The sequence below is a fragment of the Dasypus novemcinctus genome, chromosome 17, assembly GCF_030445035.2.
Source record: "Dasypus novemcinctus isolate mDasNov1 chromosome 17, mDasNov1.1.hap2, whole genome shotgun sequence".
Lineage (NCBI taxonomy): Eukaryota > Metazoa > Chordata > Mammalia > Cingulata > Dasypodidae > Dasypus > Dasypus novemcinctus.
In genome coordinates, this window is record NC_080689.1 from 6957895 (window position 1) to 6981623 (window position 23729).

The window sequence follows — 23729 nt, forward strand, 5'->3', positions numbered from 1 at the left end:
TTAGGATGTAGGAGCTTTGCCAGCTAAATTCAGGTTTTCAGGCCTAAGAATGAGCAGGCGATAGAGTTGTGCGGGGGGCGGAGCCTTGGCATAAAGGAAACATGATGTGGAATGAATAGTATCTTCACAGATACGTGTGACCATCACCACCGTCCATTTTAGAATGTTTTTATTACCCAAAAAGAAACCACGGAGCTTTCATCCTCATCCCCCAGCCCCCTGGCAACCCCTGCACACACCCAGGGCAAGAAATGGACTCAGAAAGGCCCAAGGCAAACTCAACTGTTAACCACAGACTGTTCTATTTTTTTTCCTCTCCCCGTTCCCCACCCCCTGTTGTCTGCTCTCTGTGTCCATTTGCTGTGTGTTCTTCTGTGCCTGCTTGCATTCTTGTCAGTGGCACCAGGAATCTGTGTCTCTTTTTGTTGCATCCTCTTGCTGCGTCAGCTCTCCGTGTGTGCGGCACCACTTTTTTCATGTGGGGCAGCTCTCCTTGAGGGGCACACTCCTTCCACATGGGGCTCCCCTACATGGGGGGCACCCTGTATGGCACAGCAATCCTTGTGTGCATCAGCACTGTGCATGGGCCAGCTCACCACACGGGTCAGGAGGCCCTGGGTTTGAACCCTGGACCTCCCATGTGGTAAGCGGACGCTCTATCCGTTGAACCAAATCCACTTCCCAACACAGCCTGTTCTAAAGGTTCAGTAGAAACTGGACCAAGCACCGAAAAACAGCCATACACACAGCCAGTCTACCCCAAAACCTTAGGCAAGAGAGAGAAACTGACAGCCAGGGCTAACGCAGCAGAAGAATCAAATGTTCCCTCTTCTGGTTGTGCAACATGGTAGTTTAAGATGCTCCAAGGTGCAGGTCCCTGAAGGAATCTTTGAACAACTAGTGAAAACTGACAAAGTCACCTTCTCAAAATTCTAACAGTTAAAGGGTTGCAGAAAGTGGGTGAGTGCCAAATCAAGAAAACAAGCCCTCCCTGGGCAGGTGTGCTGCTGACCTGTGCTCCCATTGTGGATCTCAGCCCTATTCCAGGGGGGACAGAACAACCCCTCTGCACATACTGGTATGCCTGTAGGTGCAACCCGAGGGACTGAACCAGGATATGCCCCTCTGGTTCACCCTTCCAGAACGTGCCTGGAAGGCAGAAGCAGCTTGCAGACAGCTAACGCAGCATAAGAAACAATTAAATAACTCAACCTGGAGCAAAGGATTGCCAGTTTTCAGATGTACAATGGAGCATTTTACTCATGGTAGAACTTTTTCAAAATCGGAGTCAGTGTTCTCCAACCCTGCCACTGCTTTATCGGTCAGGTTGATGTAATATTCCAAATCCAATGTCATTTCAATAATGTTCACAGCATTTCACCAGGAGTAGTTTCCATCTCAAGTAACCACTTTCTCTGCTCATCCCTAAGAAGCAACTCCTCACCTGTTATACTTTTATCATGAGGTTGCAGCAATTCGGTCACATCTTCAGGTGCCACTTCTAGTTTTCTTACTATTTCCACCACATCTGCAGTTACTTCCTCCGCTGAGGTCTTCAATGCCTTGTAGTCAACCACGAGGATTGGAATCAATTTCTTCCAAACTCCTGTTAATGCTGATGTTTTGACCTCCTCCCATGAATCATGAATGTTCTTAATGGCATCTAGAATGGAGAATCCTTTCCAGAAGGTTTGCAATTGACTTTGCCCAAATCTGTCAGGAAAAAAAAATCATTATCTATGGCAGATATAGCCTCATAAAATGTATTTCTTAAATAATTAGACTTGAAAGTTGAGATTACTCTTTAATCCATGGGCTGCAGAGTGGATATTGTGTGAGCAGGCATAAAGACAACATCTCATTGTACATCTCCATCAGAGCTCTTGGGTGACAGGTACTCTATCAGTGAACAGTAATATTTGAAAAGATCTCAACAGTGGGCTTAAAATATTCAGTAAACCGTGTTATAAACAGATGTGCTGTCATCCAGGCTTTGTTGTTCCATTTATAGAACACGGGCAGAGTAGATTTAGCATAATTTTTAAGGGCCCTAGGATTTTTGGAATGCTAAATGAGCACTGGTTTCAACTAAAAGTCACCAGCATTAGCCCCTAACAGAAGTCGGCCTGTCCTCTGAAGCTTTGAGAGCCAGGCACTGACTTCTCTCCAGCTATGAAAGTCCTAGGTGGCATCTTCTTCCAACATAAGGCTGGTTTGACTACATTGAAAATCAGTTGCTTAGTGTAGCCAACTTCATTGATGATCTTAGCTAGATCTTCTGGATAATTCGCTGCAGCTTCTACATTAGCACTTGCCACTTCACCTTGCACTTTGATGTTCTAGAGACAGCTTCTTTCCTTAAACCTCATGAACCAGCCTCTGCTGGCTTCCAACTTTTCTCCTGCGGCATCCTCGCTTCTCTCAGCCTTCAGAGAATTGAAGGGAGTTAGGGCCTTGCTCCGGGTTAAGCTTTGACTTAAGGGAATGTTGTGGCTAGTTTGATCTTCTATCCAGACCGCTGAAACTTTCTCTGTATCAGCAACAAGGCTGTTTCCCTTTCTTATCCTGTGTGTGTTCACTGGAGTAGCACTTTTGATTTCCTTCCAGCATGTTTCCTTTGCATTCATAGCTTGGCGAAAAGTTGGGCTTAAGAGGCCTGTGTCAGTTTTTGACATGCCTTCCTCACTAAGCTTAATCATTTCTAGCTTTTGACTTAGAGTGAGAGACATGCAACTCTTCCTTTCACGTGAACACTTAGAGGTCATTGCAGGATTATAAATTAGCCTTAGTTCAGTAGTGCTGTGTCCCAGGGAATAGCGAGGCTGGAGGAGAGGGAGAGAGATGGGGTAGGCCAGTCAGCGGAGCAGCCAGAACACACATTTACTGCGTTCGCACCTTACACGAGCGTGGCCTGTGGCACCCCAAAACCACTACAAGCATCACATGGAAGGGCACTGATCCCAGATCACCATAACATGTCCTAAAAATGAACAGAGGGTGACATACTGTGACAACTACCCAAACATGAAACAGAGGCACAAAGTGAGCACGTGCAGTTGGAAAAATGGTGCCAGACGCGATAGACTGGCATTCACAAAGCTCTCCTTTGCAAAGGAAGAAATCTGGGGTGACAGGCAAAGCACATGCTCATTAAAAACATCCAATGAGGTCATCTTTATTGTAGGATCATGTTCACCATCAACACAAGTGTTAGACTGAGGCCATCGATTAAACCTTCTTTCTCACCAAAATCATGCAACAAAGCATGCTGGTGAAATAATACTTGTCCATACAGGAAATGCTTATCTGCTGCCTACTTGGGAGGAACTATAAATAGTTCCCTGGAGAACATTTTTCTATAATTAGCTTTTCACTTCACTTGAACTATGTGCAATATACTTCATATCACTCAGTGTTCTTCCTGGGCAAAGTACAGGGCAGATTATGCATTTGTTCATGTGTAGAAGCTTGAAAGCCTGAATACAGTAACTAATCAAACAGCGTTGCTGGGAAGCCAGAGCATTTACAAAGAGGTAGAAATGGAAACCACTCTGGGCAAGTAACTGGCAGCGCACATTAGGGTCGATATGCAGTTACAAAGAGACACATGTACACGCTTTAAATTACCTCTTCTGCACTGATGTTGAGTGAAATGGGACACGAGAGCTGAAAACAGCGAAAGACAATGGCCATCTGTGTGTCAACAGAGCTGTTTTCTGCCCTTCGCTTCAAGGGTGCTCCTGGGACCTGCTGGCAAAGCGCATGTCTCCATCGCCCGTCGGCGCCTCCGCAGATGCAGGCGAGGAGCTTACTGAGTTGAAGTGATTTCTTCTGTGTTGCGTGTGCTTTATCTCCAGCTCTACAATTAATTCTGAAATCCCTGTGGCTAATTGCAGGAGCTGGAAAGCTCCTCCTCTCCTGCTTCTTTACGGTTCACCCCCATTCGCTTCCCTTGGACCTTCCTTTCTCCCCAGCACTAGACTTCTCTTCCATTCTATTTTTCACAGGCTTGGAGGCCAGTGTACCTTCCGCATCTTCCAGGTCCATCCATGATGGCCGGAAGTCGAGGGTGGGGCAGCTTAACACCACCTTGGAGCACTCACAACTTTGACCAAGTGTTTTCCCGAGAAAGCACCCCCGTTCCTGGGAGAAGGTCCACACCCCACGTCCAAGGTGACCAGGAGGGACAGCTGGCCAAAGCATCCCGCTTGGGCTGGGCTGCTCTGGTCCCCCGCCCGAGGCCTGGCCCTTCATCAAGGGAACCCGGTTTAACGAGCTCGTGTCTACAAAAGGACCCGCCATCCAACCCACCACCACAACCCAAACAGTGCCCTTGGAGAGATGCCAAGGGCAGGCACACCGCCCCACTGACTTGATTGCCTTCTTGAAAGCCTCGGGACCACGTGTTGCTCTTTTGCCTCCCCCAACCCTTCATCCTGGAATTCTGTTTCCAGCACTTGGAGGGTAGCCACTTCAGGGATGGAGTGAAGATATTATTAACTGACGGGCTGGGGGGAAAGCAAGAGAAAGCCGGGACGAAATCTGTGCAGCGACGTATGTGGCACATGTCTGCTTTGGCATCAGTTCATTACACACCCAGATCCCATGGAAATCGTGAATGATGCCACGAACGGCTTTGCACTGGCACCCGACGTAGCCAAGAGGCGGGGCGGGTGGGAGGAGAGCCTGGGCTCGTTGGTCATCAGAGCCAGGTTCAAACCCTGCTCTGCCAAGTACGTGCCATTTGACTGAGGGCACCTTGAGCCTCTCCTAGTCAGATTGCTTCTCTGTAAACTGGAAATAATAAATCACTTCCTTATGGCCTCGTGGAGATGGAATGTAATAATGTAAATCCTTGGCACATGAGTATTATACAAACATGACCATCACCACAAATGTTATTTACCAAAATATCATTCTTAAAAAATCCTCTTAGAAGAAAAAGAAATGGGACTGAGACATCCAAATTTATTGTTTGAGAAAATGTCCATGAAGGGACTGCCTCAGGGGGGGTAATAATAATAAAGTTTCTTCTCAACTGCTGTTTTTTTTTTCAGATTTCCTCCTGCAATTAGCTGGTGGGGATTAGCTGAGGGAGGCTGTGGAGTTGGTCACCTCCATACTTCCCCGGTCCAGTTTTCCTCCTTGGGTTGTCCCCGTCAACTTTGAAAGGAAATCTTACTGCACGCTTCAGTTTCCCACCCACGTGATCTAATCGGCACAAACCCCAAGTCTAGTCTTAACTCTACCAGCAGGTTGCACAAGGCATTGATTGTCTCCTTGGGCCCACGAGGGCACCTGCTACCACGAACGAGTCACTGTCCCTCTCTTTCCACTGCTAGGAAGCTTCTGGAGAGGGAAAACGGTCTAATTCTAACCTTGATACTTAGAACACACGGTGAACGTTCTTGGAATTTTCTTCTGTAGGCGCCCATAAACCCAGGGCTCTGATGCATTCAGTCGCAGGTTAGGGGGGTTCGGCGCCTCCTTTTCTGTCTTCTACTGCCCCAACTTTCCCTCCTGCCACAGACGCTATATTTTTCTGCCTTAGCAGAATGCTATTTTCCCTTGAATTCTGAAGTGAAAACTGATACTTCGAGGTCAGAATCCACAAATGGGCTTGGGGCAGTCACACAAAAAAGGCCTTCTTAGCTCAGGACGTGTTAGAGATGGTGATGTCATCTGGCAGACAGCCGTGTTCTTGTTATCTAGTCTAGAGTTTGCATTTAAATCACTGACCGTGGGCAACCGTTGTGGGTCCCAAGCCCTGGGCTAGCCCGGCAGTTACTGTAGTAGCTCACACATTGCAATTGCTCCAGTGTAGCACTGCAAACAGACCCCCATCGTCACCCAAGACCTATAATGAGAATTTAATTGGATAAATAATGTTAATTAGGATTATGCCACAAATTTAACTTCTATGATGGAAAAGACTATCCAATTAAATTGAAAAAAAAAACTTGGAGTTTTCTCATTGATATCTTCACAGATTGATATAAATGATGCCAATGAAGCCTTTTGCTCCTCCCATCCATCGATTTTGAGTCTTTGAAAATCATCTCGGTCTTCTGGATCCACCACTCTAGCACTCAGTCAGTAAAGCCAGGCTGTTTCCGAGGGCTAATGGCAGACCACGGAGGAATTTTCCAAAACTGGCAGTGCATCTCTGAGTCTTTTTTTCCTCCATGCCAGTCATTTTGAACACAGCATAGATTGTGACCGAGCTTGGCTTTGTTATCTGGTTAAGGAAAACCTGCTAGCACCAGTAACCCTGCTTCCAAGAAGTCCATCCTGAGTCCTTCCTTTGAGCTTTGGGGCATTTTGTCTTTTGGCACTAGCCTTCCTTGACCCCACATCTACCCCTGCCTCCACACTGTAAACTCTTCAGGGACAAAAAAAACAGCCTTAAACATTTCCCTTGGTCCTTCACAGGCCAAGCCCAGCCTGGACCATGGCCGGCCTTTCAACAGAGGCCAAGTGCATAGAAAAAAAATGACCGCAAACCTTCCTCTTCAATTCTCCTCCAAATCTGGGGGGAAGGGAACATTCTTCTGGGGACTCGATCGTCCCCCAGCCCTGACTGGGTTCCGCAAACTCCACTACCCCTGTGACCAGAAAGGCAGCCTACACGGGTGGGATTCACGCCACGAGATGGGATGGAGTTGGAATAAGTAGGACAAACACACATCATCCCCATGATGAAGCAGCAGAAACGGCCGTTTTACTCAGCTGTCTTCCTGGGCAACAGAGAAAAACAAAAATGCTCGTTGTCCTGCGAGGGATCCAGGCATCCTTTCTGAACGCAGGTGCAGTTTCCTCAAAGATCACTTAAGGATCCTTCAACTAGTTCCCGAAAGGGCGTACAGAGGGGAGAGCTGGAACCTCTTTCAAAGCAGGAGAGGAAGGGAGGTGGCTTTAAATGCTGCATGAAATCCGGTTAAAAGTACACAGCTTTATCCTTCAGCTGGCATTAGTCACGGGCACCCTTTACCGGCAGGGTGAAACCTACTTGCTCCGGGGGACAAGGAGGAGGTCGAAAAACAATGCAAAAGAAAACCCATTTTTAAAAAAATACCCATCTTTTGGGAAACGGAGGGACTTCAGAACTTTGAGGTGCCAATTATATTCTCTTGCAAAGCCCACCCAAGTCAAAGCAGCTGAAGAATGACCGCTTGTCTTACCATGCTCAAAGCTCCTTGCAGCTGATTATTTTTCAGGAAGAGAATTAGACAAAAATAATACAAATGGGAAATAAAGAGAGTGACCTACTTTACGGGGGGGGGGGGGGGGGGGGGGAGAGGAGCTCTGCGCGAGCGTTTTGATCTAATTGACGGTGTGGGGTTGCATGCCCAAATAAGGCGTCCGCGGGTCGCGTCTGAGCCCGAGAGGGCCCGTCTTGAGTTGGAGAGCGGAGAGGAGGAACCCGGGGCCCTGGAGACGGGCGGGGGCGACCCCCGGCCGCCTACCGAGCTGGCACTTGGAGAGGGGGAAGGCCGAGGAGACGCCTGGCCACAAAAAAGGCCGAGCGGGGCCGCTTTCCTTCCGGGGCCCGTGGCATCTGGAAAGGGCGGCGAGCGCGGCGGCGGGCCCTGGACCCAAGTGACGTCAGGGAAGGGGTGACCTCCAGGCGGGGGCTCCGCTCGCCTCCCGCGGGCTCCTCCCCGGGCGCCTCCGGCCGCTGAGCGCCGCCGCCCGCGGGCTGGAGGGAGGCTGCGGGCTCGGCTGGGTGCGCGTCGCCCCTCTGCACCCACTCGGGCCTCGGAGCCCCTCGGCGCAGGGGCCAGCAGCTCCTGGCTCCCGGGACTGTGTGTCTGCGTCGGGGTTTGCGGGAGCCGGGGTGCAGTCCTCCCTGTGGCCTCGCGCGCCTCTCTCTCTCCAGCTTCTCCTTTTCTTGGATGCTCGCCTGTCTCCTCCCACGGAGAGAGAGGGAAAAAAAAGGTCACGTATGTTTGGAAAAATATGTAGGTCAGTGGAACATTTCCTGCACGGGTGCAAAAGGAGAGGAGGGCAGCGGGGGAGGGGCGGGGAGGCCGCGCTGCGCTCCGGGCGCGCTTCCCGCCGCCGCCCCGCACCCCACGGGCCCCCGCAGGGCCGCGGGGCGGCCAGCCGGCTCCCTGCCATCCTTGACCCATTTTGCGCCCCGGCCACCTTCGCCGGGGAAGAGGCGCCCGGCATGGCTCCCCGGCAGCCGCGGCGGTCCTCCCGCGAACGGCGCTCAGCCCGCGCCTGGCCGCGCCCGCCATCCCGTCCGCCCGCCCCCGCTCGGCCACCGCGGTGGTGGCCCCTGCCGAGCCGGGCCCCGCGCCCCCGGGTGGCGCTCCGCGTGTAGATCTGCCCTGCCAGGGCAGCGTGGAGGGGGCGGCAGCGCGTGCTCGCTCCCCCTGCGCGCGCGGGACGGCGGGGGGCGGCGGGCAGGGCGCGGGGCTGCTCTGGGGCGGGGGCGAGGGGTCCTGCCAGCCCCGGGGGACAACTTGCCCAGGACCGTGGCCGGCAGCCCCCTCCTCTCCGGGCCTCCCCGCGCCCCGGGTGCCCCCCGAAGCACTATTCACCCGCCCCGCTCCCCGCCCCGCGCGCACCCCGCCCGGACCCCGCGCCCCAGGCCCGACCCCGCCGCGCGTCCCTCCCAGGCCCGCAGAGACAGTGGCGGCCTCGCGGCGCGCGGGGATCCCCGCCTCCCCGGGATTCGGGAGGTCTGGCTGTCGGCGCGCGGAGGCCGGGAGGAGGAGGAGGAGGAGGAGGAAGAGGAGGAGGCGGGGTGGGAGAGGGAGGCGGGCGGAGGGAGCGGGAGGAAGAGGCGGCGGCGCTCCCCGCCGGCTCTGCGTGCGCCAAGAGTTTGCCGCGCGAGCAGCCGGCCTCCCGCAGGAGCCGAGGGACCCGCACGCCCGCCGCCCCGGAAGGCGGCCGCGTAGCTTGGAGACCCGCGGCGGCGGCGGCGGCCGCGAGAGCAGCGCCTCCCGCCGCCGCCCGGGAGCGGCTCGGCCGCCCGCACGCCGCCTGGGCTCCCAGCGGCGGCGGGAGGCGCGTCTCGCCGGCCCAGTCCGCGCCCGGCCCCGCGGGGGCCGCCCCGGCCCGCTCCGAGGTAAGGGGCCGCGCGACCCGGGCCGCCGGATGGGAGGACGTGGGCGCGGGGGCGCCAGGCGCGGTCACCTGCTCGCCGGTGCGGGGGCCGCGGGGGCTGGGAACTGCGCGGCGCCGGGGGCCGGGGGTGCGCGGAGCTTGGTCCGGGCCCCGCGGGCTCCCGCCGCCGCGGGCATCGCGTCCTGCAGGACCTGAGCCGCGGGGGCGCCGGCGAGGTCCCCGCGCGTCTCGCCTCGGGAGACGGAGGACGAGGCGACCGCACCTCGGGAGCCGGGGGACATCGTCGGGGCGGAGGGGGGCCGTGCCCCGGGACAGCAGCCTTCGGGGGCGCCCACGGCGCCTTAACGAGCCTCCCCCTTCGTGCGCCCTAACGATGCGTGGGGAGCGGGGACCCCAGGAAGGCCCCGCGGCCCCTCGAGCTCTCCGGGTACCCGCGGCGGCACCGGCTCCTGGCCGGGTGGGGTGCCGGGCCTGTCCCCCGGGCGCCTAGAGCGCGCGGAGCCTGGCTCCTCGCGCCGCCCCGCAGCCCGCAAGCTGCCCGGGTTGGGTGCCAGCGCGTTGTTTCGTGGGGCCGAGGTGGGGGCACACCTTTGACCTTTCGAAAGAGCCGCCCTGGGTGGGTCAGCTGGGGGGAAGGAACAGGTCGCGGAGCTAAATTCCACGCCACCCCGCCTGCAAACAAACCCCCACCCCTCTGCCAGCCACTCCTTAACTGCTCAAGGTAAGAAAGTTTGTTTTCAGCCCTGTGATTCATAAATAATTAGTATGGTTGATTAAGCAAGATGGAAACCTTAAAAACACACGCACTTCCAGAGAGGCTGAAACTCCCGAGGATGTAAGCGGGAGGCTTGAGTTCCGAAAGTTTAAAGCCCTCGAATTCAACAGGTTTTGCAGCAGGTTGGTTGAGAAGGGGCTGAGGGGAGAAGGTGCCAAGTGACTCGTCTTTTCAGCCGCCCTTTGGGTATCCAGCCCCACATCCAGGAAATTGGTTCGTCTGCTTGCTCAGGGGTGAAATTCTGAGTAGTTTTAAGTTAACTTGTAAGTTGGGGCGAGCTGGTCAGTCTTGGTCATTTAGAACCTAGACCTGGTTTTCCCTGTTAGCACTTCCCGGGTGATTGGTTTGGAAGCACAGGTTCAGCCCTGCGGACTCTCCTGGTCCCCTAGTCCCCATCTGGCGGGTCCACTGGGTAGTTCTCACGTTTGCATTAAAAACAGGAGCTGCCCTCCTTGGGAGGCACGTTCAGATTTCAAGGGCAAGTATTAGCTTTATCTTTCTGCCACCCATTTCCTTAAAGGAAAGCGCTTGCCAAAAATAACCCCCATTTTTATTTTAAAAACAACAACAGCTCCCAATTAGTATAGATATCATATTTAAAAGAGTTATTCTGACTTGGGCCTCAATTTATCAAAAACAAAAATCCAGTGTTTCAGTACACAGCAAAGCTAAGGAGAGTGGAAGGATGGGCATTTTTAAGCGGTATGCTTCAAAGATTTAGTTAAAAATAAAAGGTGAGACATAAAGACATTCAATAACTATCTTCCACCTCCCAGAGAGATGTAAAGTGGGGCTTAGAAGAATTATAAATCCGCTGCGTTCAGCTATTTTCTTTTTGGAAATCGATGTCTCTGTTTATTGGCTCATCTGTCCCACTTGCCCCGTGGAGAATCGGTTTTATTCTCCCTACTCCCCAGAGAGACTCCTGGAGCAGGGAAAGAAGGGAATGCATTCTAGAGGAAATATGTTATTAATAAAATGTTATACCCCCTCCAAAGAGTTAAACATTCTGAGAAAGGAAGCAAATGAGGCCTGCCTAATTAGCGTAATGAAAAAACTTCTCTGGTATGATGAGAGAGTATTCAGATGGAGACCAAAGAATTCATCCAAGCCTTCTTCATGCAGAAAATAACAATTGCTTTAGAGATCATTTGGTCCATTTAGAAGAGTTTGGACTTTTTTTTTTTTTTTACTATTTCTGGTGGTTTAATAATGAAAATGGTAAAAAGCAAAATTCATCTGATATGTGTTCTTATTAAGTTGAATTCACCTTATTTTCTGAGCAACTTTCTTTTGTCTTTATAGTTGGCTTGTAATACTGTTACTTGATTTTAGGTAAAAGATTCAAAGTTAAAGAATTTTTTTTTTCAGATGAAAATAATGCACGCGTACTTTTTATATCACTGTCTTTGCCGGTTTTTTTTTTTTTTAATGTCCTCCTTTTTGAATCTTAAGAACCAAAAGGGCTAACTCCCTTGTCTTGACTTTCTCTACATGTTTTTCCCTTAAACGAGCCCTCAGTTTTTCTTTCCTGATCACGATACAGCTAATTCCATGCACCGAGTGCCGTCTCTTTCCCAAAAGAGGCCATTTGTGCAGTGATGGAGATAGCTCATTGTCCGGTGGTTGAGATAGCCCCGTGCCTCAGTCTTTGGGGCTGCTTTTCGCCAGCCGTTTAGCTGGCTGCAATACGGCATCTCACTGAGTTTCACATTTAAATCCTGGAAGTGATACTTGATCCATTATTTGCTTGTGGGAGTGTTTGAATAGCACCTTCCCAGTCTTCCTTCCAGGTGTGGCAAAGACTGGAGGTCAGGCCCCTGGCGTTCGTTCCTGCTCCCCACAGCACCTCCTCCCTCTGGAGCCCTGTTTGGAACTAGGAGCTGGTAAAGAGTGTGGGCCACAAGCTGGATTCTCAGGGATGCTTACCCAAAGAGTAGAAATCTCTGACGGGTAATGGGGCACTTAGCTCAGTAATTCCACGGAAAAGCTGATGATGACTAATGCTACCATAAAGCACTAAGTCAACATGCATTAAACAGGAACATGTGTTTTAAAAAAGGGGAGGGGGATTGTTATGCAGCCTTGAGCTAAGGCAGTACTGTTTCTCACCTCACTTCTTGGACAGATCGGGGACCACTTGGCATTTGAAGGGAAGTGGTTTCTTGGGCAGAGTTCCCCCAGAGATGACTTGAACTTGTGCGGGTGATAAGCTAGTGGTGTGGTTCCATTTGATGATTCAGAATAGAAAGGAGAGAGTTGATCTTCTACACCCGTGTGAAAAAGAACAGGAGGTGAGGGCAGGGCCCAGAGCATCTCGTCCTCTCCTGCCCCTTGGTAAGGCCGATTCTGGTTCAGTAGGGCTGGGCTCGCCCTGGCTTCCAGATGCCCCGGAAGCTGCGGCACATTTTGAGCAGCAGTTTCTGGGACATACCTAATCCGAGTCAGGGTAGCTGCACTGAGCATCCACTCTTGGGGAGGCCCAGTGATACCAAAATAAAGACGACAGGTCCTCCCTGCCCTGGTGAGGAAGAGAGAGGTGGAGCGAGATTCTTTCTAGCCTGGAATTGGGGGTCCTGAGCAGGAGAGCAGGTGCCCCAGGAGAGGGAATTTTCTAGTAGGGCTTTCACCTTGACCTTCGTCTCATTTGGTGGTTTGGCAGGGGATGTAACACAGATTTTGAAGTCAGACAGACCTGGAGTAGCCTCCCCGCTTAGCGGCTGTGTGACTTGGAACAGATCCTTGATCTCTCTGAGCTTCAGTGCCCTTGTCAGAAAGATAATGCAAAGAATGTGCACCTCTCCAGGTTGCGCGTAGGATTAGAAGTAAAGGACACAGGTTTGGCACGGCACAAGTGATACTTTTGGTCACTGTTAGGTGAGAGAGAGGAGGCTTGCCGGCCAGGAGGAAGGGAAGGTCCTGTAGTCGTGGGTTAGAGATTCAGCTGGGGTAACCAGCAAACCTGAGGCCTGCAGTGGAGAACCGTCTGGGGCTGGAGGGCAGGCAGCTGTGGAAGTTATTCTGATGCAAAATGGAATTATTATGAGCATGCAAATCTTGAGCCTGCCCCTGCCCCTCCCTGGCTTCTGGTTACCCTTGTTGACCTCCCTTCCAGCAATATCTGTACCCGGAGGCTGTTTCAGGTATTTGCCCCGTAGGTTCTGTAGATCCAGATGGACTGGGGTACCTGGTGTCCCCCAGGCGCCCCTTGAAAAAGGAGTGCCCAGGGCAGAGCCTGCTCCTCTCCTCTGAGGCTGATGGGTCTGGAGCCTGGTGGGGACTTCTAAAAAAATTAAGCCCATCAATCTGCCCTTTTTGGTTTAGTGTGAGTTACCTGAAATTAGTGCAGGCTGTGTCACAGCTCACCTGGCGTTCGTTTTATGCTGCAGGCCCTGAGCTGTGGGTGAGCAGCACAAAGTACTGTCTTGTGAGACACGAAAACGACTGCTCCTTCCAGCATCTGCGGGAGGTGGAGGCCCCAAGGCAGTGGCTTCCTCCTCCCTGATCTTAGGAGGGTGAAGTGGGGGGCTCCAGCTGCTTCATGCAGAGTCACCCCACTTTTTTTCTTTTTTATATTTTGGGGTTCCACTTACTATCTGAAAAGGAGATTTCGCTGCTACACCCCCTCCCTCCCCTAACATCACAAGTCAAGTTCTAAGAGAGTGGCAATGGCAGTTTGATATTTGGGAGAAGGAAAAGTAGAGGAGCGTGAGAGAGGGGGCCTGGGGTGGGGCGTGCAGCTGGAGGGCGGGCAGCACCCTGAGCCCTCACATGGGCACGGGAGCAGTGGTGGTGCTGGAGCTGGGAGGTGGGACACAGAGACCCATTTCTGGGGGCTGGGCGGGTCTGCTGCCCGGGGATTGCCTGGGGTGGGCATGTGGGCCCTGCCCCGGCCATTAGAACATGAGGGGAGGGGCCCCGGGAGGCTTTGGGGCAGTTCCCCTGGCTCTGAAGCAGGCGAGGACCCCCACCCTTTCCTGTCCTCCGAGCGCTTGCTCTGGCACCTGTGGCCTGTGAGTGGGACAGCCATCAGCTCACACCTGACCTGCTGGGGGAGGCAGGTGCCTGCTGAGTGATCCACGCAGAAGCACCTGCTTCAGACACCCTCGATCTCCTGACATACCCCCCACCCCAGCCCAAGTGCTTAGGTTTCCTGCCGGTTGCAGCAAAAGCATCTCAGGGGGTGCATGGCTCAGCTCTCCTCCCCTGGGGGGAGTATGTGCTTCTGGTCACTTTCTGTGCGTTGTCTAGACAGACCCCTGTGTGTCCATTTTCTTTTTTAACAAACACGACTCATTTTATGCCAACACTTTAAAAAATTGAATAACGCTGCATAGAGACTTTTCCTTTTGTCATACCAACTTCATTCTTTAAGGTTATGCAGCATTATTCAGAGGAATGGAGGAGCCATAATTTATTTAACTCCTCCCTATTGCTGACCACTCACTGTGTTTTTGTCCACTTCTTCACTATTACACACAATGCTTGGTTTGGGGTTCTTATCCATCCATCTCCATGTACGTGTTCCCGTGTGTCTGTGTGGGGCGCCTAGAAGGGGATTCCTGGGTAAGAGGGCACAGCTATTTGAGAGATCGACAGGTGCTGCCAAGTGGACTACCGAAGAAGCTGTGCCTCCGTGCCCTCCCGCCCTGCCTAAGGGTGCCTTGTCCCCGTGTTGTTACCAACACTACATAGTGTTCGTCTTTCGAGCCTTTTCTGGGCATTTTCACACCCTGAGTTAGTACTATTTCCAATTTTCTATTCTGGTTCTCTGCCTTAACCTGATTTAAAATTCCATGTGAACATCATGTTTATGGCTCCATAATAGTCCGTGACAAGTGCTTTGCTATGTTCCATTGGTTTGTGAGGAAGCAGAAAGGAATACTCGAGGTTGATACTCTCCCTGAAAGTTATGGAGACATGATCAGCCTTGCAATACCCAGGAAAGATTTTCCACAGATGGGGTAGGTGTCCCGCCATGCCCCCCAGCAGTCCCTTTCCAAGAAGCCCCTGAGGAGACAGCCTTCCGGACCCTTCTGGTCCAGTCAGGGGGTGGGCAGATGGACGGACGCTCGCCCCCGAGCGTTTCTCAGCAGCTTTCTTGCTTCCAGAGTCCACAGAATTTACGATCTGACACATTCTTTCCCTGCACGTAATTGTCACCTATTTTGTGCTGCACATAACTGAAATGCGAGTTTGCAGTATTGTTGGGAACTTTTAAATTCTGCAGTAGAAGACATGAAAACAAATGGGGTGGACAAAACCCAAAGAAATGTTAGTCACCGTTCTGGGAAGTCCACGTTTGAGAAGTCCCAGTGATGCACACAGAGGACTTCCGGTCCTCTGCCCGCGTGCCCACTCCTAAGTACTCATGTGCGCTGGAGGGAAACCAGGCATTCCCCGGGCTTCTCTAGTAAGGGAGAAAAGGGCGAACCAGCAAAAGGAAACAGCTCTTTGGAGGAAACAAGACGCCATGCAAGAAAAAGATACTTTACGAACAGATTCTCGGTAGGCTTCCTGGGGCCTCATGAGGCACCCCGTTTAGCTTTTTGGTCTTTGCCATGTGCACTGAAGCACCCCAGATATCTTGACAAAAAATGGGATTATCAGCCACTAAACTGTGTGCAATAACTTGACAGGTGTTAGAGGAAACTGAGACCAGGAAGAAATAAGAAGCACTGCCATCACTTTTTATGGGTGTCTGTATTTTTGTTATACAAGCACGAACATACTTTTCTCCTGAATTCAGAGAAGAAAATCTAAAGTTTCCTGGAAGTTCCCAGGGACAGGTGGATCTTGTTTCAAATCTGGTCTTGCACCTGGGCTGACAGTGCCTTTGGAGTCGATGCACAAATAGTCCAGTTCAGGCAGCAGACTTGGCCCAGTGGATAGGGTGTCCGTCTACCACATGGGAGGTCTGCGGTTCAATCCCCGGGCCTCCTTGACCCGTGTGCAGCTGGCCCATGCGCAGTGCTGATGTGTGTAAGGAGTGCCCTGCCACGCAGGGGTGTCCCCCGCGTAGGGGAGCCCCATGCACAAGGAGTGCGCCCTGTAAGGAGAGCCGCCCAGCGCGAAAGAAAGCACAGCCTGCCCAGGAATGGTGCTGCACACATGGAGAGCTGATACAGCAAGATGATGCAACAAAAGGAAACACAGATTCCTGTGCCACCGACAAAGAAGACACAGCAAATAGACACAGAGAACAGACAACCGGGGTGAGGGGGGAAGGGGAGAGAAATAAATAAATAATTCTTTAAAAAAAAATAGTCCAGTTCAGGAGAATTTAGGTTTTCTTTATTGTTACGTGGAGAGGTCTGGAGTTTCTTTTCTTGCAGGGCTAGATGGCTTCAAATTCCCATGTCCCACTGCCCAGGATAGAAGCAGGTGGCCGCGCAGGGCCGCAGGCGGGGGGAGCCATGCTGACCGGCCACCTGCTGGGGGAGTGAGGGACAGAGAGGGCTCCTGTTTGGGAGACGTTTTTGGGTTTTGTTTTTAAAGATTTATTTATTTATTCCCCCCCTGCTTGCAGCTTGTTTTGCTGTCTGTTCTGTGTGTCCATTCACTGTGCATTTTTGCTGTGCCTGCTTGTCTCCCTTTGTTGCGTCGTCCTGCTCTGCCAGCTCTCTACGGCGCGCGGGCCAGCCCGCCTTCACAAGGAGGCCCGGGACGCGAACCCAGGGCCTCTCCTGTGGTAGACGGGAGCCCGACTGATTGGGAACCCCAGTCTCTCTCCTTGTCGCTGGGGAAACCCTTTTGAGGAGTGGGAGTCAGGGTGAGCTGGTCTGGCTGCCTCATCTCGCATTTCCCGCGTTTGGACCGCGTGCCTCTGTGCTGCCCGTGAAAGGCCGCCTGCCGCGGCGTCATCGCTTCCTACCTAAAAATGCCCACTTCCCTGGAGATCGCCACCAGCCTATAAAAAATATGAGAAAGATGTAGTCCGGGTTTTGGCATGTTTTGGGGTGGGGGTGGCGGACTGATGGGTTGGGTGGAAAACTGCCAGAGAACGACTGCTGTGCGCCCTGGAATCTCGGTTTCTCTGAAGACCTTCCGGCCGCCCCAGAGCTTTCCTTGTGGCCGGGAGGCTCCTGTTTTATGGCCTCTGCTTGCTTCCTCTTCCGTCACTGTCAGAGAGATCCGCTGTGCGACTTTGTAGGCTTTTATGGTCTCTCAGATAAGAGAAGTTGCTCCCCTTTCCATTCATCTATATCCCCTGCTGATCATCTCTTGGATTTATGCTTTAAGACTAACTGATTTCTTCCCACTCGAGTGAGAGTGAGCTGCTTGGGTTTTCATTGCTCCCAGACTTGCTGGCACAGTGCCCACCCTTGGCCTCTGTCTCTGCTCCCCGTTGAAGAGTGGGGAGGTGGCCCGGTTCCAGCTGGTCCAGATGATGGACGCACGTGCCACCTGTCACTTTGCCTCTTCTAGAGTCCACAACTCACTTCCATAAACCAGGCTGACCAATGGCAACCTCTAAGGAAGCCTCTGCCCTCTCTTCCTGGCTTTCATTAGACCTGAAAGGGCACCAGCCACGTCGTGGAGACGGTGTCTAGGAGCAGGATGGGGCTCCCCAATTTGGAGAGCGCCCTGACGGCAGAGCATGGCCTCTCCTGCATTCCACCTCTCAGCCCTGGCTTTTCCAGAACCTTGGGCTTTTTGCCTTGTTTGGCTGTCTCCCCCCTCACCGTGCTGACTCTTGGAGCTCCCATGTCCTCGAGGCTTCCGGGATGCTTCCGGAATGGCTTCAGCAGCTGCTCTCCTCTGCTCCAGTCTTGAACCATCTCCCTGGTCGACATGTGTGCATTGTTCTTCTCATGATCAAGCCTGGGCCTTGTGAGCCCTGCTGTCCCCTTGGCACCTGGTGCAGGACAGCTACGTGGTCGCCCCATAACCTTGAGGGAGGAAGGACCTTCCCTGGTTCCTGTTGCCAAACAACAGGCATGGCCTACTCCAAGTGGCGTGTCCAAGGAGGTGGCACCAGCACCCTGTGTCCTCCCCAGAGACCCCTTCCCCAGGTGACCGGAGCAACCCGAGTCCACCTGCCCACCTTGGGTCAGTCCTCTGGTCATCCTTGTCCCCTGAGTTCCTTAGAAACCTGCTCCAACGAGCTAGCTAGACTCGATCTGACCTGGCACGCGTTCCCTCCTCCTCAGCCAGCACTGGCTGCTGTTGCCGCACAACCTCAGGGGGCACCATTGCCTTTGTGTTCTGCAAAAATAGCAATCTCCTGTGCAGTGAAGCAGCATGTCCTTAACGTTTCTTGAGTCTGTGCCACTTTTATTTGGACTTGTTCTTTTTTGGTGTGTGAGTGTGTGTGAGCACGGAAGTGTGTACGATGGGAGTCGCTCGTTTCTCTTCCCAACTGCAGGGAGGGTTTTCTTTCCCCTTATGGCTCCGTGCTTGGACTCGTGGCCTCCTCTAAGCCTGCTGCTTGCTGCTCAGGAGGCAGGCTGGGAAATGTGGTGGTGCCCAGAGACTGAGCCATCCTGCTCACGGTTTCAAAAGCATCACCTGGGAAGCGGATTTGGCCCAATGGCTAGGGCATCCGCCTACCACATGGGAGGTCCAGGGTTCAAACCCAGGGCCTCCTGACCCATGTGATGAGCTGGCGCACGCGCAGCACTGATGCACATAAGGAGTGCCCTGCCACGCAGGGGTGTCCCCTGTGTAGGGAAACCCCACGTGCAAGGAGTGCGCCCTGCAAGGAGAGCCGCCCAGCGCGAAAGAAAGTGCAGCCTGCCCAGGAGTGGCACCGCACACACAGAGAGCTGATGCAACAAGATGACGCAACAAAAAGAGACACAGATTCCTGGTGCTGTTGATAAGAATATAAGCGGACACAGAACACACAGCAAATGGACACAGAAAGCAGACAACTGGGGGAGGGGGCGGGGAAGGGGAGAGAAAGAACTAAAAATAAATACATCTTAAAAAAAAGGAATCACTTTATTTATGTGCACAGGTTCTCTGAAGTTGCATTGCACAAATTAGCTGTTCCCGGTTGCCAGCTCTCTAACCTCTACTTTGTGTCAAGAAGTCTCCTTCTGTTTCCCCCTGGCCCTGTGTGGAAGGACTTGTTTCCACGAAGCAGGGTCCCTCCTTCCCCATCCGCGCTGCGGTGGATGAGCTCTGCTGCATCTGCCTCGCTGAGGTTGGTGCTCCCCAGCAGCTCAGGCTTGGGCAGTGCTTGAGTTTATTGCCTCCTGCTTCCCTGATCTCCCAGTTTTAAAACAACTCAGCTCTTCCTCAGGTGAGCTCATGTTGACCTCTGACCTGAACTTAAATTTCACGCAGCCTCTTTAAGTGGTGCAATGAAGACAGCTGGTGGTCAATAGTAGGAAGACTTGGTGCTGGGCTGTGTCCCGGTGACCTTTGAGAGTCACGCTGACCCTGAGGCTCAGTTTCTGTACCTGTTGCAAAAGAGATACTATGGCTGAAGTGTGAAAATCAAGAAGAGAGAATGTTTGTTAAAGAGTTTCATTAAAAAACCAGCAGTATCAATCATTATTACTGCCCCGAGAAGTTTATCACCCAATCACCCAGCTGGGTAAATGCCAGCCGAAAGGAATTTTCTTTAATGACCCTTTGTTTTTTCTGAGAAGGTACGTGTTAGCAATTAAAAGCACAATATTTCCAGTGTTCTCCTGAAAGTGAAAGTAATGGGAGAAAGTGAATTCCTTAAACCGTGGAAGCCAAACACTTCGAATCCTGTTTTGGCAGTTTGCTTTCTGAATTTTTTTTTTTTTTTTTTGCCATTTATAAGAACAAAGTACCCTGGTAACCTTTTGTGTCTGAGAACTCGATTTCAATTCACCGTGTATTCCCATGGATTCTAAGCTTTTATGAGAGGCGTGGGCCTTCCCATCGTGATGAATTTGACATGTGCTCTTCCGTGTGACCTTTCGTTTTTTCTGGAGAGGCTTGACCGGCAGAACTGGGGCTCAGCTCCTGCCACCCTAAAAGGCTCCCGTTAGTTTCCTTCTGTGTCAGAATCCCCTAAAAGCCAAGGATCACCTGATTTTCCGTGGAACCAGGAATTTGTCTTTGAATGGCAGAATTAAGAAAACAAAACCAACAGAGGCTGCTTAATGATCTGGCTTTGAGACGAAGGAGGGGCCTCGGGGATGAGCTGCTCAGAAGGCAGAGGGACATTTCCCTGGTCGTGGCGCTCAGGGAGGCAGGGCTGGCCCGCTGACCCCATCCGGGCATTGTCTGACTTCCTCATTTCTGCCAACACCTGCAGATATTTCTTAACCTGTAAAGTCAGGAGCTTCTCAAGCTGAAATCCTGCAAGAACATAAAAAGGAGGCTTTCCCCAACGCCCATCCCCCTTGTAATACTTGAATTCGCTGCAGACTGAACTGCCAGCTTTGCCCTGAATTGTCTTATCTATCGTCCTGCTCTCCACAATCTGCTCTTTTGACATATGTATCAGATAGGGAGGTTAGAGTACTGAAGGCCTGGGTACAGGGAGAAATTAGCCCAAGGTTGGATACGGACTGTCCATTTTTGTTTTGGGAACCAGCTCACTCTTTTTGGCTTTTGCATCTCTCTTTCCTTCAGATGAACAGAATAAATACACAGAACTCACTCATGCCTATGATTAAGAAAACTTTTAATGGTGCTTCTTATCTGTAGGGGTCAGAATCAACACCTGCACCTTTTTAAAAATCCCTTCTTGCCATTCTGTGGACATCATGTATCATTTTCCCTGATGAGTTAGGCAAGGTAAAATCCCATTAGGCATTCTGACTAGGGGCCCATTAGAAGGGAATCTGTGTTCACCTGCCACATATATTAGCTAATTGGATTCGACAACTGTCTCTTGCGGCAAACACTATTTAGTTCCCAGTTTTCACGCAGAACACTTAGGTTCAGAGAAGTTAAGTGACTTACTCAAGGACGGTCAGCGCCAGCACGTGAATTTAACCCTTTCAAGAAGGACCAAAAATAGAAGAGCCAGTTTTTATTTGCTCTTCACACAATGCCACTTTCGAGAAAATAGAATGGGTACAAAATAAATTAAGCATGACTTCTTTTGCTGAAAGCTTAAGTGGTTTTTCTCAGGCTGTTGGGTTCATGCTGGGGTAGGAAACAACTCCAATTTGATACCCATTGTCAGTCCAGCCTTAGGAGGGAGAAGGCTGTGCATAAAGGGTACAAAAGAGGGAAGCTGGCGGGAAAGCCTTTTTTAGAGCATAATCGTTATTTTGTTCCTTGCTATCTTTTAGTAGGTAACCTGCTTTTCCGAATTATGTCTTTTGCTCTAATAGGGGCTATTAAACCAGGACACTCGTTACGGCTTTCCTTATTTTCTCTGCAGTCAGGTACATCTTTCTTCAGCTGAGTTCAACCAAGAGGTCAGTGTGAAAAAGTGGGGGCCGCCTCGTTACCACATTTGGAAGGCACCGTTTCACCTGGTGTCATCCGTTCCGGGCCTCACAAGACCGGAAGCAGACTTACTGCATTTGTCTCCTAGGAGTCACCCAAGGACCCGGAACTTGTCCCGGCTCCCCTCGCCACCCCCTGCCCCATACCCTGACTTGAGCTCTGTGTGCAGCTCGGCGGGCACTGTACTATAAAAGAAAATACATGCCAGCAAAGTGGTAGGCTGAGGCTTGCTAGCAGCAGGCTTTTCTAACATCATGGCACCTCGGTTCACTTACTAAGGGAGGGTGGCCCTCCTCACTTGTTAAGGACCGTCAAGAAGCACCCCAATCATCCGTGTGGGATCTAAGCCTCCTCTAGATACAGAGGTGGAGTGGACATGACCATCCCGGGGTCCACAGGATGGAGGAATAGAGTACAGATTAGAGTGGACTTACTGATATTCTACTATGGAACTATTGTGATTAGTAATCAAAGAAATTGTAGCATTGATATTGAGAAAGTGGCGGTGGTAGCTGCTGAGGGCAGGGAGGGGGAAGAAGAGATGTGATTGATGTGGGGGCATTTTCAGGACTTGGAGTTGTCCTGGGTGGTGCTGCAGGGACAGATGCGGGACATTGTATGTCCTGCCATGGCCCACTGGGTGGACTGGGGGAGAGTGTAAACTACAATGTAAACCATTATCCTTGCAGTGCAGCAGTGCTCCAAAATGTATTCACCAAATACAATGAATGTCCTACGATGATGAAAGAGGTTGTTGATGTGGGACGAGTTGGGGGTATGTGGGGACCTCTTATATTTTTTGAATGTAACATTTAAAAAAAAGAAAGAGAAAAGAAAGAAGCACCGCAGCCCTCTTCTCTCTTCCTCTCCCCCAGCTTTGCAGCCTCTTGGGGGTGGGGCCATGAGGATCGTTTTCAGGTTCATTGTCTTCCTGCTCCTGCCATTTGTGAAAACAGAAGCGAAAACCCCAAATAAACACTGGTAAGATCATTCAGTTTGTCCTATGATTGACATACACGTGCACACAGAAAACCAAATTTGTTCTTGAGCCCATGCTGAAATTTGTACCCGACCCCCATAGAAGAGGTGTGGCCACCAGAGGCCACTGCCCTGCCCCGAGCAACTTCTGTGGCTTTCTTAGAGTTGTTTGAGGACTTCTGTCTGGGTTGTTCTGGTCTGTATAATAGTTTCAGAATCCTTTTTTTTTAAAGATTTTTTTATTTATTTCTCTCCCCCCACCCCATTGTCTGCTCTCTGTGTCCATTCAATGTGTGCTCTTCTGTGTCCGCTTGGATTCTTGTCAGCGGCACTGGGAATCTGTGCCCCTTTTTTTGTTGTTGTCATTTTGCTGCATCTGCTCTGCGTGTGTGCAGTTCCACACCTGGGCAGGCTGTGCTTTCTTTGCACAGGGCAGCTCTCCTTATGGGATGCACTCCTTGCGCGTGGGGCTCCCCTACACGGGGGACACACCTCTGTGGCACAGCACTCCTTGCGCGCATCAGCACTGCATGTGGGCCAGCTCCACACGGGTCAGGAGGCCCTGAGGTTGAACCCTGGACCTCCCATGTGGTAGGTAGGTGCTCTAACAGTTGAGCCAAATCCGCTTCCCTAGTTTCATAGAGTTCTAGGAAACAGACACTCTAACCCATGTAGGTAGGTTTTCCAACTTGAAGAAATGGCAAGTTTAAACTGGCGTCTTGAAGCTGCAATGGTAGTGGGAGGGTGGGCTCAGGGTGACTTGCAGAGGCCAGCTGTGGAATTGATGTGGTTAGGAGTTGGTTGTGATTCAGGAGGTATCTCCAAGTGCCGGTTGTGCAAGTCAAGGGTAGGCTACCCCGGGTGAATTCCCTTCTTCATCAGTTCATCGCCTGCAGCTTGGAAACCCCTCCCTGGTTTTACCACATGGTAGCTTTGCTTCCACTGTGAAGGCAGGTCTCCTGGCCACCGGATATCAGGGGAGAGAGTGACCCAGGGCTTGGTGAGAAGGTCCTTCCCAGCTTCTCAGGTAGGGAAAGGTTTTGGTCAGAACTGTGAAAGAACTTTGAAAGAAACGCGAGGTGAGGTCTGCACTATTTGAAATGTGGCAATTCTGTTAGTTCAGGGGCACATTTCTCAAGATTGAGAATTAAAACCAAGAATTCCTTTGGGTGCTTTAGTGTAACTCAACTGGTAGCCACCTTTGCATTGCCATTTCCAGTAAATTCAGATGCTGCAGCCTGTGGACTTGTACAACAACAAGTCTCCATCCTCCCAGAGTTTATCAGCGGTCTCAAGCAAATCTAGTACCTCAAGGAGATATTTTTCAGCCAAAGTAGAAACCTGAATTCAGGTAGAATAGATAATTCATTTGGATAATCTGAGCCTCAAAGTGAATCTACTTTTACCCTCTGTCTAAAAAGTTAGATTACAAAATACCGTATTTATCTGAATGGCCTATTTCCTTCAATCTGCCAAACCACAGATGGCCTTTTTTTTTTGGACAAAC

General features: G+C 51.6%; 1 protein-coding gene across 7 annotated transcripts in view; it reads left to right on the top strand.

The window, feature by feature from the left end:
• The first annotated feature begins 7360 nt into the window (after nucleotides 1-7360).
• Nucleotides 7361-23729, top strand: part of NPAS2 (neuronal PAS domain protein 2) — a 166107-nt gene continuing 149738 nt past the window's right edge. For 2 of the 7 annotated variants that reach the window (XR_011646070.1, XM_058278199.2), the window contains exon 1: nucleotides 7414-7965. Coding sequence is in view for 2 of the 7 variants with exons in the window: in XM_058278199.2 (XP_058134182.1) it covers nucleotides 7946-7965 (20 nt within the window). In the remaining 5 variants the exon portion in view is untranslated. Of the gene's footprint in view, nucleotides 7966-8910; nucleotides 9080-9209; nucleotides 9800-23729 lie in introns of those variants that run through there. The other 5 variants (XM_058278198.2, XM_058278200.2, XM_058278202.2 and 2 more) reach the window with 5 other exon arrangements.